General features: G+C 48.8%; 1 protein-coding gene across 2 annotated transcripts in view; it reads right to left on the bottom strand.

Moving 5' to 3' along the window:
• The window catches only part of b4galnt4a (beta-1,4-N-acetyl-galactosaminyl transferase 4a), a 114,991-nt gene that overhangs the window by 23,806 nt on the left and 74,919 nt on the right, over positions 1-16,266 (bottom strand). For both annotated transcript variants that reach the window (XM_048973459.1, XM_048973460.1), the window contains exons 6-9: positions 13,749-13,844; positions 13,119-13,209; positions 11,791-11,891; positions 1,919-1,986 (exon numbers count right to left, since the gene is read on the bottom strand). In XM_048973459.1, coding sequence (XP_048829416.1) covers positions 1,919-1,986; positions 11,791-11,891; positions 13,119-13,209; positions 13,749-13,844 — 356 coding nt within the window. The remainder of the gene's footprint in view (positions 1-1,918; positions 1,987-11,790; positions 11,892-13,118; positions 13,210-13,748; positions 13,845-16,266) is intronic.

Genomic DNA, 16,266 nt, shown 5'->3' with positions numbered 1-16,266 from the left:
ACTTATGGCAACCCCCTAATCCATATCGAGAGAGACACTATCATCTACTTCAGGTTTAACTACTTTAAAACTCAAAGGCTCCTGTGCTCCGCTGAATAGTTCCGTTCTTCTTATGCTTTGACTGGTTTGTTTTCTTTGATTGAAAGACTCATTCAGCTGTATAACATTAACATTAGTGACACATGAATGATTATACGAGACTGACCAATCAGCACACGGCAAGAACTCAGCGTTTAAGTGAAATCCGGGTTCTTTTAATCTAAATGGGTGAAATGGTAGTTTACAAACCCTGTTGTAGCTCACAGTGTCCCTCCCGACATGGATTAGGTGATCACCTTAAATGTACTTCTTCCCAACCAATCACGTTGCAGAATTATGCCCCATGTGACCTGAAACTTCCTAGTGGCCAAGGGATGGGGAAGTGCTTGAAAGCATCTAGATTTACCTACAGATGTGAGACTGCCAAAATCTGACCGCAGAACAGGCCACTTAATATGCTTTAAGTCTGTGTGGATGTGGGGGGGTGTGCGGGGGAGGGGAGCAAACTGGTCAGTATAGGAATCTGCCTCATTGACTAGATCCTGTCAAAGAAATATACAGAGGAGTAAATCCCAAAATCAGGTCAGATCAGGAGAGAGAAGAGGTTCGACAGGTTTCCCCGGCAACGTGACACCATGACAGTGACCTGATCTGTCCCCTTAGCAGAGCTTAAGATTTCAGCATGTAATTGCAAACTAAAAAGCTTCTTAAACAAAATGCACACTAGCTGTGAGTGGATGCCTGTATATTGTAGAAGGCCACATATTTCCCAGACACAAAATCCACTGCTTAAGGCGACGGACACACACCCATCAAAGGCACTTCTGTCGACCAGCATGGTCTAACAACGACCAGCGTTAACTGACTTACCGCATGGCTGTGACTGTAACCTATGTGTCCCCAAACCTGCTCTGTATTCCCTTTCCTTAATTACCACTGACAGATAGTATCTGCCAAATGTTTGTAAAAGCATCTGGTTTTATAAACCAATAAGGTTTGATTGATTGATTGGCTTAAGCACAAATTTCCAGGGTGGGCCAGTTCCCGGTTCCACATACACACATGCATGCGCGCACACACACACACACACGTACACAGATGTTTGTATTCAAACCCCCCCCCCCCACACACACACACACACACACAAACACACACACACCATGCTGCAGTATAAATGCAGGCCACACCACTGCAGGTTTCATCCAGACCCACCATGACCACTGTTTCCCCCTCCCACTTTATAAGGGATCCCCAGAATGTTCGCAGTCCCAGGTGCAATGTACGGGAGCTCCGCCCCCTCCCAGCCATAATATGCCCCCCCCCCCTCCCGAGATGCTCCTACAAAGTCAAACGAGGGCAGGACACAAACAGCATGTGGGGGGCTCCTTTCGCTTCCTTAAGGGGCCATTTACTGTGGTTTTGCAGTGATGAAAGCACCTGCCTGAAGTCAGCAGGGGCTGGAGGAGTCTAAGACAGTGTGTGTGTGTGTGTGTGTGTGTGTGTGTGTGTGTGTGTGTGTGTGTGTGTGTGTGAGGGGGGGGGATCTGAAAGGCTTGTTTGAAGTGGTACTTAGATTTACATACAATAGAAAAGTAGGATCCCCGAAATCCGGCTTCAACTGTCAGAAGTGGTGAGGAGATACAGCCCCAAACCCCCCCCTGCCCCACACCCCGGCACAGAGACAGATAAACCGCATGCTTAGCTGCGCGCATCACACCCGCTCTTTCTTATTTCCATCACGGCTTCATACTTTAAGCACACGGGGGCTCCCCTGGTGCATAACGAATGTGTGGCAAACTGCTGTGGAATGCCAAGGTGCTGGGGGGGGTGCTGGGGGGGGGTGGCGGGGGTGGGCTACACAGAGTCGGCGCTTACTTACTGGATGGCTTTGGAGGACTGGGACCGGAACTTGCTGAATTCCCCCGGCGCCGTCCATTCTGAGCCCAGCTGAAACACAGAGAGGGTGAGCAGCTACACACAGGGATGCCGGGATGCATGGAGATGCCCCTGCAGTAAGAGGCATGCATGCTGTGAGAGGTTATACTTTCTACTGTTTTCCACCATGTGCTTGTGTTTCTGCACTTTGCGCCCCTTTGCTGCTGGGGATCAATAAAATATGTCATCCGTCCACAATAATAATAATAATAATAATAATAATAATAATAATAATAATAAATTCTATTTGTAACACACTTTACATTTGAAGCAAATCCTAAAGTGCTAAAGCAAATATCAAAGTGCCATCCATCCATCCATCCATCCATCCTTCCACCCTGACACGCACTAGTGAATGGGGAGGTTGAACACCATTTCGCACTGACACTAGTGACCACACTGTTCACACTGTTAGCACCCTGACAGTAGGATATGCACAGGAACCCCTAACACACCTGCATTGTTCTTGGAAATGGTCCCTGCAATTAAAGTGCACAGAAAGCACCAAAGCGACCTTCCGTAGTGCACGTGCACCCTGCCCCCCCCTTGGCCGCCTGCTCACCCGGTGACTTGAAGTGAAAATGAAAGGGGGGGGGGGGCAGAGCTGGGTGCAGCGTTTCGATATGTCAGCATGTGCTGCCGGCGAGAAGATGCAGGCTGCCTGCTCCCAGCCTCAGACGCCGACTCCTCACAAAACCATCTGTCAGGCGAGGATCCAAGCTGCTGCCGTGGATGTTTGTCACAGTGCCGCGTGCTCAGCTTTTTCGGGGGGGGGGGGGGGGGGATTCTCACTAGTATCACCCCCCCATCTTTCATCCTCGTCCCTCCCTCACTCACATTTTATCTTCCGAAAAAAAGCCAAATGGTGTTTAACGTAAACAGCGGCATTACAGCACGACATAAATCAAACGAACAACAGAAACCAAGAAACTCACAAAAATAAGAAACACTAATTATAGTAGCAAACCTCTAAACTAAATGTAAAATAAATATAGCAGCTGAAAAATGGTGGCAGACAGTAGACTCTAGTTGAATGTCAATAGTGTCCTGTGCCTCTCACTGGTCACACTGTCTCTGAATTCACATGGATACATACATCGACTCCCTCTACATTGCAATAACATTGCATCAGCAGTTTAACCTATCAGGAAGCTCCATACGAGCTGGTGTGGCTGCACAGCCCCGCGGTAACAGGAAGTAGACGCAGACTGAAGAACTTTATCATTTAAAACAAAAAGTGGGCCAGCAGACCTTCCTCTCAATGCACGAGTGCCGATCTCACAGCCCAAACGAGGGGATTAGTGCCACTGACTCTCAGAGACGCCTCTGCCCCCCTCCAGGAGATCCGGAGGGGCAGAGACAGGAGTGAGGTAAATCTAATGGGTGGCAGACTCCTGATAGCCCCGGGGCGTGCCTTGACTAGCCACGGTGACTGTCTCTCCCCCATGATTTCTGAGACGCTACACATTTCCCCACAGGCGTCCCGAAGAACGAGTTCCCAGCCAGTCACAAACCCTAAAGCTGAGCTGCTCGCCCCCCTGGAGAACTTTTTTCCAAATATTTTTCTGTGTTGCTGCATCTTCCAGTGCAGTTCCTATTCCAGCTGACCTCCAGGTCAGAGAGGCACTCTTACATGCATCTATACAGCCAACTGCCCCCCCCATTCCACTTATGGCTCCTCCCACATTCAAGTGCCTTCCCAAGAGTGATGAAAATGTTCCCTGCTTATAACCCTGACCGCTGACTGACATGAATTTTGCTATTTTTACATTTCCATTATACTCAGAATTCTTTCCTGTTCCCAAAGTCCAGAATCTCCAATTTGTGAGTGAAAAGGCCAAAACTTGCCTACTTCTCTATCAGTTTCTTACAAATTATTATACTTTACTGTGTTTATGTGGGGCAGCTTGGTGTGTATCTGCCTTTTTCAGATGGGTCTCCACACAAATGTAAGTCTCAAATCTTTACTCTCTACCTTAAGGTGAGGTAAACAAGCGAAATGAGGTTAGTAAGAAAAGCCAATGAAAGATTTAAGAGCTGGCAAAGTTGACCTGAAAGCAGATCAAGAGGCTTATGTTCATTTTTCATGTCACAGTCATAAGCTGTATTTTAAGCTACTGCGATTTCACGGGTGATTCTGATCTCACGACTTGGAACGCGTGGCATATGAACGGTGTCACTCCAGGAGGTGCAGAAACACATGATCACCAGGATCACCGAGGTCACCAGGATCCTTCACGTCACTGAAATCTCCGCACTTCCATCAGCTCTGTAGGCTGACAGTGCACATGGAAGCGAAAAATAACACCGCTGAGTGTACAATTTTTCCACGAATCGTCAACCTTCTGCACTCAGGGTCCCGTACGTGGCTACTGCCCGGTACCATGAGTGCTTCTGACCGTCATGACCTCAGTGAGGAATGCCAGTTTTTTTAGCCACTCTGCTCGGGCGATTTCTGATTAAACGGGTTGCTTGCACAGTAGCTTGATATATATAGCAGGTAGTACGAAGGGTCACATCTGTGCAATCACAACATCTGCATGGTCACATTTGTTTAGTCACAAGATCTGCACTCTCATATAGGATACCATTCATTCACAAACTTCATTCATACGAATGTTTACATAGATACAAATACATTTTAAATGTGTTTTAAACTGTACATTTTTTTTTTTACTTTATGAATCACATTTGAATATTAAATCTGTTTTACTTTCAGGGAGCACACAATTAGGCAGTATGCCAATTCAAAGAAACAATTTTCAACAGCTTGATTACATTTACTAACTCGAGATAGATGACAGGGACATACGCAAGGAGATTAAATCGATACAGCACACAACTGCTAAAGGTGGAATCCATCAAAGCTCACTCATGTTCTGCTGCTTACTTCACATGTACAGCGAACATCTCTTATTTCTGCTTCATGCATAACAAGACAAGACTGCATGGTGTGCTGACTGGCATGGTGCGTGTGAAAGGGGCTCTTTGCTCTTCCCTGTTAGCGTTTAGCATCTATGCTAAATGGCTGAATAACTAGAAGTGTTATGTCCTGCCCTCTTAAAGTGATACCGAACACAGGACCATCATTTTATGCATGTGGTGGGTGTTCACTGGGGGCGGGGAGGCAAAAATAATTGGTGGACTGCGTGACATTTGCCCACGGCGGCTCATTGGGTAGCAGTGCTGCATTACACCCGCAGACCTGGGGGCAGGAGTCCCGCCTAAGCTCTTTGCGGGGGCAGCTTGCATGTTCTCCCCATGTTGTATGGGTTTCCACCCACAGTTCAGAGACACGTTGTTAGGCCAACTGCCATCTCTGTCCTGCTCATAAGATACGACGAGTATGTGCCTGCAGTGGACTGGCATACCATCCAGGACGTTCCCCACCCAATCTTACACCCTGTGCTGCCTGGGACAGGCTCCAGAAGACCCTGATCAGGAGAAGCAGCGGGAAGATGGATAGAAATCAAATGTAAGCAGATACCTTTCTTCAGAAAGAGAAGGAAACATCTCCATTGAAACAGGTTTTCGATTTATTTTACTTTTGATAGAGGTGCACCGATGTGGAAACCAATTTGGATACCGATATATATTTCGTCTAATATTACCAATAATCGGCTAACCTCTGAGCTCCAGAAATCTGTAGTGAAACTGATGCTACTTCTTAGATTCCAAAAATGTGTGTAGCAACAACATTATCTAATGAAGGCAGGGAGACATTACAGAAGTAGGAAGGTTCTATGTGGTGAAGCCGGCGAAATTCCTCATCCCTACAGAAAATATCTCATCGTTCATTGCAACCTCCAGCGATTTAGTAGTTATGTCTTTACTTCTACCGCTGCCACCTTTTAATGTTGACTGAAATCTAAATATTGGCTGAGTTTATAAGAATGACATCTCAAACTGATGCCGATTTCTTGATTTTTAACGAACATCGGCCGATACCAATATGTTGATCTTTACCTTCCTATATAGAGGACAGCAGAGTGGAACAGGCTGGAACATCAACAAACTACCTTTGCAGCCAGGTACATCCTCCGGTGCCTGATGAGCTCTGAAATATTGTCGTGAGTGGAGTTATCCTTCTGCTGACGAGGTGACTGGCTGCATAATCAAATGTTTAAGTCTCCACATTTCATGCCACATTTGGCAGCTGGCTGTAAATTACCCTGCCTGACTATTGGCAGACTCCTCTCTGGAGCCTCAACGTCAGTCTGTAGGGGCTGGCCCATACGCTGTTCCCTGTAATTACTCAACTATCACGACTAATTTTCAATTTGAGCATTGGGTAGCAATATTTCCCAAAATCCCCTAGTTCTTCTTTTGGCCTTAAGCCTAGCAGTCTGTGTTTGCATCCTGACAATGACCACACTAACTTTTGGCAGCAGAGTAACCATGTCATTATTGGGCCCTTAAGCAAGGCCTTTAACGCCAGGGGTGCCGGAAAAATGGCCGACCCCTTTGTGTCGGAAGTGAAACAAAAAAAAAATTCTAGACCAGCAGCTGTTCTTGTATGAATGACAATTAAAGTAATACTAAATGGGATGCCTGCAGACATATGCCTTGCTGCGTATGGAGTCTGATAGCCCAATGAGCAAAGCAGAGCTATCCCCATCCCTTCATCTCCCCCCCCCACCCCACCCGCCTCCAGGCCACATCACCAGTCCCAAAGTCCCCTTTAAACTCCTCGTTGTGGCCACCGCTCATTGTGGCTCACTGGGAACCAGACATTACTCAGCAAAGAGAATAGGTAACATCAAGAAAAGAAACGGCAGGAAGAACCACAACCTGAGGCAACCTCCTTTCACTGTCCCCGTCCCTCTCCCTCCCTGTGCCTTTGTGGCAGTTTGTTAATTTGACAGCATGAGAAGCTGCCATCCAATTTTTTCAGAAGATGCAAACTACTAGTGAAGAAAAGATGAAACAGCTCAAAGATGAAGCAGCTGAAACAGCTCACTGCAGAGCGAGAACGTATGAGGAGCACGTACACCACACACAGACCACGCGCACACTGCATGTACACCACACACAGACCACGCGCACACTGCATGTACACCACACAGACCACGCGCACACTGAATGTAAACCACACACAGACCACGCGCACACTGCATGTACACCACACACAGACCACGCGCACACTGCATGTACACCACACAGACCACACGCACACTGAATGTAAACCACACACAGACCACGCGCACACTGCATGTACACCACACACAGACCACGCGCACACTGCATGTACACCACACACAGACCACACACACACTGCATGTACACCACACACAGACCACGCGCACACTGCATGTACACCACACACAGACCACGCGCACACTGCATGTACACCACACAGACCACGCGCACACTGAATGTAAACCACACACAGACCACGCGCACACTGCATGTACACCACACACAGACCACGCGCACACTGCATGTACACCACACAGACCACGCGCACACTGAATGTAAACCACACACAGACCACGCGCACACTGCATGTACACCACACACAGACCACGCGCACACTGCATGTACACCACACACAGACCACACACACACTGCATGTACACCACACACAGACCACGCGCACACTGCATGCACACAACACACAGACCACGCACACACTGCATGTACACCACACACAGACCACACGCACACTGCATGCACACAACACACAGACCACACGCACACTGCATGTACACCATGCACAGACCATGCGCACACTGCATGTACACCATGCATGCAAACCACATATGCACAACACACCTGCGCAGCACACACACATCGCATGCACGCACACCACACACCAACGCCATTCTACCACCATCGTTGAGGAGGAGGAGGAGCCTCCTAAGCCGCCCTGTCCTTCAGTTAATCTCACCTCTATCACGAGATATTGATTTTTCTCTTCCTTCAGGCGAGCCTGTGTGTTTGTGTGCACACACCTGCCCCAAAAAAGCCTCTCCTGTTTCAACCGAGACTCAATCGATATGCTGACCCCAGACCCTGATACCGGTTGAGGGAAAATCATCTTGAATGCCTTTGGAAAAGGCTGATAATTGCATTTTATAAACCTCCACAAACCTACTTCCCCACATGGTGGACACTCTTCATTTCCAATCAGTGGCTAGCAGAAGGTTCCGGGTGTTTAAATAGCCCCCCCCCCCAACCCCCATGGCCAGCGAGTTAAAGCAGTCTCAGAGAGCGATGACCTCCGAAGGTGGTCCACAAGTGGGAGGTGTGAAGAGGCAGCGGTCTGTGTCACACCGCGGACACACCTTGGCGAGATGACATGAGTGAGCCTCCGGGGGGAGCCGTGGGGTGGATGCTGATTGGTGGGCTGTGTGGTCTCTTCAGTACTCCAGCCAGAAACCTGGAAGACTCTCCACAGCAGTACATTCTCTTAAGCCCTAAAACAAAGTCGATTCGATCCCTGGTAAAGATCGCTCCAAAACCCTGGTCATGCTCGTAACTGTTTGCTGCTCGTACTTTAGGAACACCCAGCTAGAAAATCACAGCCGGATGTGAGCCAGTAAGCACTTTCACTAGCATTTTATAAATTACTTTGTGCTTTTGTCACAGAGTAAAATATCCCTGCATTATAGATTAATCTAAGTCCCGCCTATGCATATTTATGCATATCAACAATCGTGAAACAATCACCCAGGAGAACCACGGCCATATGTTGCTAAAAACTATAGATTAGAGTGTAATTATAAATGCAAAAGCACTAACGGAGACTCAGCAGGGAGAGTCAAAGTTAGGCTGAGTGCCATGTTCCATTCACAGATTCCATTGATCCATCTTCCACAGCAAGCAGCGAGCCCACAGACTGTCCTCGGTGGCACAACAGCGGAGGCTGGAGATGCTTTTGGACATTGTGCAAAATTAATGTGACCAGGATCGTCACAATCAAATGTGCCGGTGCTATTTATGGTGTGCAATGAATGTTTAATGCAGAATATGCAGTCCAGGTTACTGCACGAGCTCAAGTCGTAACACGGAAACGCATTTCCTGCGAGCGAAGGCGCCCGCAGTGTAGGCTAAACTCAGAAGGTTGATATGCAGTGCTGTGTTTGAGCAGCTAAGGGATGCTGGCGTAACACAATTTGCCCTGAAATGCAAGCATTGCTCTGCTGGGGGGGGGGGGGGTTGCTGTTGACCCGGACGGGACAAGCTCCCACAGTGGGCAATTCAGAGTTTTAGAGTGTCCAGTCAGCTGGTATTACTGGACACCTCGATAAGGCATTCGTGTGGATAAACGCGATTCCCCGCGGGCTGTTCCGCATGTCAAACAGGATTCCGGCTGTAGTCCGCTTGCCCATCTGCTCCACCCACTACCTGCTCCAACTGCCCCCAGTTCCCTCCAGAGTCGGTGCCCATCTCACTGACGAGAGATGGGAGGGGGCTAGGGAATCAAAACTCCCCCCCCCCCCCGAATCGTCATGCAGCACTTCGATAAGCTGCTTGCACCTGTTATGTTTAATTAGCTAACACTGATCCAGGCGCAGTGTCGCGAGGCGTGTGGGGATCCGATAAGCGCGGGCCCTGTCTACTCAGGACGTGCTCATTCAGGACGCCACTACAGCCGGCACTGTGGGAGGGGCCCTGGAAGGCTCCCAATCTACTCTCCCCAGACATTTATTTGGTGTTTATTTCCAGTTTCTGAGTCTGACCGTTAAGTGAACTTACAATGTTTAATGAGAAAATAAATGTATACTGTGCAGTGCTTAGAGAAACTGTATAACTACACACACTCGCATCCATGAAAGAAGAAATATGAACCCCAGTCATACACACAGACACGCACGCACACACACACAGGTCAGGCAAACATATCTTTATGGGGACCGCTCATTCAGTTCTATGGGAAAAATGCTAACACTAACTCTGACAACCTTAACGCCTACCCAGCCCTAACCTTAACCATAAGTAAACAAGCAAAATATAAGAGTTTTTGCATTTTTAGTGTTTTCATTGCAGTCATAGATTTTTATTAAATTGAGTTTAATAAACTGATCCCCATAAGGGAAAAAAACAGGTATTCATCAACGTTGTGGGGACAAAAGGTGAGGTATACCCACTGACACACACACACACACACACACACACACACACACACACACACATTCATATAATAATCTCCCCACACACTCACAACAACATTCCCCAAACAAACAAATACACAATCAGAAACACATGCCCCCCCCCACAGACTGATATATATCCCTAACCCCTCTACCTTGGGAAGCTGGGCTATCACAGCAGATAAGGATTGTGACCCAGCTGGCCCTTAGCTGGAAAATGCAGACAGTCTGATCGATGTAGGTCACATGGCAACACATGACAATGCATATGAATATAAATATTTAACTGCTGTCAAAATGGTGCACAGGGGGGGTTTCTGGGTCAGGGGGTACTGAATTAAATTCCAGGGGCTATTTATGGCATCAATCCTACCTCCAAGTCGAGCAACACAAGCTTAAACGACATGAAAACCAGAAGCTGTGATAAACAAACATTCCGTTTCTCCTGTTATAAAGGCCACCAAATGACCTAAAGCACTGAGTACAGATGTGTGTGTGTGTGTCCCCCAGAAATGAGAACACGCCCAGGAGAACAAGGGTGTCAAGGAGCAGTGGGCCAGGCGATACCCTGGGGACTGGGGGCAAGCTAGGGGCTCTGAGGAGTGTAGGTCACGGTGTGTCACATGGGACTGCCATTAAGGGAAATTTTCACTGGTCTCAAGTATGCTATGCGCTGTCCAAAACTCCCACATTAGTGAATACAGCACTAATAATAACATCCATCTACCAACCACTGATCCAGTACAGGGTTATGGGGGGGTCTGGAACTCATCCCAGGCAGTGCAGGAGGCACGGCCTGAATGGGAAGCCAGTTCACCACAGGACACACACACATAAGTCAGTGATGCCAGTTAGCTTCACTGCGTGTGATTGGGCTGCAGGAGAAAACACACAGGCACAGGAAGAAGCAGAACACTGCAGGGGGGTGGGTTTGGAACCCAAGCCCTAGTGATGTAAGGCAATAGTGTTATACTCAATCAGGCATGCTGCAGGGACACCTAGGGGTCCACTCCAGAAAGCAACATGGACTACGACACTGGTTGTACTGGGGTGTAAAATTTAATTCCTCTTTTAGTTCTGGTTCAGTCTCAGACGAATGACATTTTCCAAACTATCCAATGCAAAAAAATCCGAAATCTATGCACCATAATTTAAAAATGACTCCCCTTTAAAAAAAAATACGAATTCAAATAGATCAATGCCTCCCAAAGGAGCTGATTGGGGTCCCACTTTTGGCAAGGGGAGAAAAGAGGAAGAGATTTTCATTGTATGGAGGAAGAATGCTTCAATCAGACACGACCATGTGTGCCAGGGAGCCAGTCTCATGGTGGAGAGCCTTTCCGAGTCCCACTGTGCCCCGGCATCCATCATCGTCACAAGTCGACGTTGCGATGAAATACCGCTCGAATCGTATTATGTCACTGTAAACGCCTCAAAACATTTAACTCAAAATGATCACTATAATTAAAGGCATGTTTTTACTCGTACTTTACACTAACGAATTGATCTAAAGCACTATACTCCAGTGAAGCACTGTATCTCTGCTACCCCTTTCATTCCAGGAACCATTTACACGTTTTTAGTAATGTGAAGAGCTCTGCCCTCACGCGTTTCTCTGTGAGCCTGACATCCATGTAAATCCGTCCGCCGACCCCCTTCCACACATCAGTGACGAGGGCATCAGGGGACGTCTGCCAGTGCCATCGCTTGCGTCACCCACCTGTCCCACGTACACCAGCAGCCGTGCGTTCAGCGGGTTATCGTCAGGGCTGAGCCAAAACTCAGAGTTGTCGTCGGAGGCGATGGCGAACTGGAAGTCGCCTGTGGGGGAAGAGATTCCGAGTCAAGGAGCGGCTCATTACGGAGATGTGTCGAGCCTGTGGGGGGGGGGGGGGTCATGGGATCACAGCTCGATGTCGACAATTGACACAATTGAGAGGCGTAAATGACGGAGAAGGAGCAGCGGCAGAGGAAAGAAAGTGAACAAGTAGGTCTCTGGCTCTCCTCGCGCTGGAGATAGAGGGGGTCAGGGCAGAAAGAAAGTTCATGGGTAAGCAGCAGCCGCATGCCGAGTAGGAAACAGGTCCAGCTGAGTGCGAGCGTGAGCCTGTGTGTCAGCATCAAGGTGCGTTAGTGTGCAGGTATTCCTGTGCAGTCATATATATGGATCTGTGTGTATACCTGCAAGGACCTGCATTTCTCAGTATGTATACCGGCCAGGACCTGCATTTCTCGGTATGTATACCGGCCAGGACCTGCATTACTCAGTATGTATACCGGCCAGGACCTGCATTTCTCAGTATGTATACCTGTCAGGACCTGCATTTCTCGGTATGTATACCGGCCAGGACCTGCATTACTCAGTATGTATACCGGCCAGGACCTGCATTACTCAGTATGTATACCGGCCAGGACCTGCATTTCTCAGTATGTATACCTGTCAGGACCTGCATTTCTCAGTATGTATACCGGCCAGGACCTGCATTACTCAGTATGTATGCCTGCCAGGACCTGCATTTCTCAGTATGTATACCTGCCAGGACCTGCATTACTCAGTATGTATGCCTGCCAGGACCTGCATTTCTCAGTATGTATACCTGCCAGGACCTGCATTACTCAGTATGTATACCTGCCAGGACCTGCATTTCTCTGTGTGTTCATCTGTATTTCTGTTTATCCTGCCTGTACTTAGGTAGGTGTGTGTGTGTGTGTGTGTGTGATATAAATTACATTGTGGGGACCAAATTTCCCCAGAATGTGATTAAAATCCTGTTATTTTGATGTTGTGGGGACCGTTTTTTCAGTCCCCAGAAGGGGAAGAACACTGTGTGTGTGTGTGTGTGTGTGTGTGTGTGGGGCCTACCTTCTGCACTCTGCCCCTATATATAAATCTGACCTCCCTGCAGAGGCAGAGGACCAGGAACTCAACTGCTGTACAAAGAATTTTCTCAGACTGATTCGCGTTTAAAGACAAGATGAGGTATACTGTAATCAGCCCGAATCCCACAGAAAAGCCCCATGGCCGCCTGCCGCCTGACGCACACCTACCGTCTCTGTACGGGTGGATGTACCCGAAGATCCTCAGGCCGTAGTTCTTCCATTTGGGAGCCACTGCCAGCTTCTTCACCGTGGTCCTCGTCTGCGTGTACAAAAGCGGTCCTTGGTAACTGGGGCAGTTACAGGTTTATTCCTAGACCTTCGCGAGCCCCTCTCTCCCGCCCGCCGCTTCCTCATGTTGGGATTCCACCATGCCAGTTTTCCACCCCCCACCCACTGGGCGTCCCTGAGCTCGGTGCTGCAGCGGGACGCTGGCGATCCAAAAGAAAACATATGCCCATCCGTCACGCCACTCTCCTCTCTGTCTCACCTCTGGGCTCGCTGCCACATGGGACAATAGAGGGGGCGGGGCACACAAAATGAAATAAAACTTCAAAGAAGGTACAACAGCCTCGCTCTGTGGTACTGGTCATTATTCACACAGTCTGAAGTTTAAAAATCGGTAGTGCGTCATGATCTACAATAAACTGAGTTACAAAGTAGGTTACAAAACAGAGAATTTATATGGCATACACAATCTCGCGTCGTTTTTTAAAATCTGAACTACAAATATGTGTGGCAAATGGGGCTTAGCCTGTGTGGAGGGGGGGCAGACGCAGGTCGGGTGCACGCTGTACTTACGTGGGGGTACAGGGGGAAGTGGAGATTCTTTCTGAGCTGGGACACGGAGGTGCCACACCAGTCCTCGAAAACATGGAGGTTGGCCTGTCCTTTGTACTGCAGGGAAAATGCGGGGTGAGGAAGAGAGAGGCAGGCTTTCAAAATGACATAAATGGCGGACAGATATTTCGCACCCTTTACTGAGCAATTATCAGAGAAAAGACAATGTGACGTGTCCATCACACTGAGACATGAGTAAAACAGACATGTCCGGCCTGGCAACCAGCGGGAGGGCGTGAGATGAAACCCCTTTATCTCCACTGCGTCCTTATCGACGGTGAAGGCAGCAGAATCGGCAGACATTACTGCTGCCCAGGTGACATTAAGCTGCTCATTACAAAAGGAAGGTTTTACATGGCCAGATTGTGCTGGAAGTAACAAGATCGGAGGGGAGCGGGTGGCTGTCACAGGTGACAGGAGAGCAGACTTTGGTGGCAGTACAGGACAGTCACCAAACCTTTTGTTTTCAATTAACTGGAGTTTTTACTGACTCACGTCTCAAACTACAATCTCAGGTAGGCCTAGTCTAGACTATCCCAACCTGTGATCATGCCATAACCAGACATGAAATATACCCGATGATATTTTTTTCCCTTCCTGTCAGGGGGGGAACTGTGTCTGACCCCGAGCTGAACAGGGCTGGGTGGCCTTCTGTGAGGGAGCCCGCTGAAACGCTCCTGTGATCATCCCTCGGGATACAGAGGAGAAGGCGAGGGCCCTGAAAGGCCGCAGGCGGCATATCCACTCTCGGATAAAATAAAAAACTCCTCTGAATGCAGCGATTAACTCTTTTGATGTAAGCCGGGCTCTTGGGCGCCGCGTCACAGCCAGCTGCCGTATAACACGTCATGAAGCGTCTATTAGGTACTTAAAGAGAGAAACACGCTCACAGTGCCCTACAAAGGGACACCGATGCACGCTGTTAGCAAAGCGCTACGCAGTGAATCGCTTCCCTGTATCGCACACGTTTTACACTGGGCCATAACCTCCCTTTGCACTGGCCTGATACTGGGTGTCTTCTGCTCTGTGTGTGTGTGGGTGGGTGGGTGGGTGGAGGGAGGGGGGCTGTTTCCTGTCATTTGTTACTGTGTAGCACCATCAGGGCACTTCTGGAGCCAGCAGGGAAAAATCGACGTTACACACCGGTAATGTTTGCTGCTCCAGGGGCAACTGGGAGTTACCTCACCCACTGAGCCTGACCCTCTGGGACAGGACCAACAACTGCATTTGAAATGGTCACTTTTACTCATTTTTCATGTTTTATTTAGCAAAAAGCTGGCGGCTTCCATATCGAATACTGCATCCACCAGTTACTTGTTAGAAACATAAATCAGTATATTTCATCTTTACTGTTCATTCAGTTCAGCTTGGTTTAGATTAAATGTTTTACATTCCTTAGCAAATGGTTTAGTTTGTTACCTGCATATTGGGATGGGGGGCGGGGTGTCCCAGTTCTCCACGACACACACAGGCGACGTGAAGCCACACATCCCAGCACACCATGCGATCGGACTCAGATGGGAAACCTCTATCACACTCCATCACATGTCACCCCGCCGTCTGCTTCCTCTCAGCCGGATCCCCATGGAAACACGAACTCCCCCCCCCCCCAGTAACATGCCGCTTCCAGCATACTTGTTGGCCAGCTGACGGCAGCGCTGTCCGTGAGGACGCCTCCCCGATGGTCCCCAGCCCGGGTCTCAGCCAGCTGCTGCTTCACTGGCCCACTGGGTCCTACTGCGGTTACGGAAAACGGCACCAGAAATAGCAACCCGCTCCCCCCTCTGGCCTCAATTCCGGGCCATCCGTTTTCAGGAGAGTCCAGGGCAACCAGACCTGACCCCCTCCTGGTCTCTATGTTCGGCTGGAGTTTCAGGAGCTGCAACTCTGGTTGCATTCAGCATGGGGCGGCGACAGGCATATATATACTCCACTCTGCACACATATTCACACCCAGCACAGGCGGTGACGGGCATATATATACACCACACTGCACACATATTCACACCCAGCACAGGCGGTGACTGGCATATATATACACCGCACTGCACACATATTCACACCCAGCACAGGCGGTGACTGGCATATATATACACCGCACTGCACACATATTCACACCCAGCACAGGCGGTGACTGGAATATATATACACCGCACTGCACACATATTCACACCCAGCACAGGCGGTGACTGCCATATATATACACCGCACTGCAGACATATTCACACCCAGCACAGGCGGTGACTGGCATATATATACACCGCACTGCACACATATTCACACCCAGCACAGGCGGTGACTGGCATATATATACACCGCACTGCACACATATTCACACCCAGCACAGGCGGTGACTGGCATATATATACACCGCTCTGCACACATATTCACACCCAGCACAGGCGGTGACGGGCATATATATATACACCGCACTGCACACATATTCACACCTAGCACAGGTGGTGACTGGCATATATAT

This window comes from Brienomyrus brachyistius, chromosome 13 (assembly GCF_023856365.1).
Source record: "Brienomyrus brachyistius isolate T26 chromosome 13, BBRACH_0.4, whole genome shotgun sequence".
In the NCBI taxonomy this organism is placed as follows: Eukaryota; Metazoa; Chordata; class Actinopteri; order Osteoglossiformes; family Mormyridae; genus Brienomyrus; species Brienomyrus brachyistius.
This window is presented reverse-complemented; position numbering and strand designations above follow the sequence as displayed.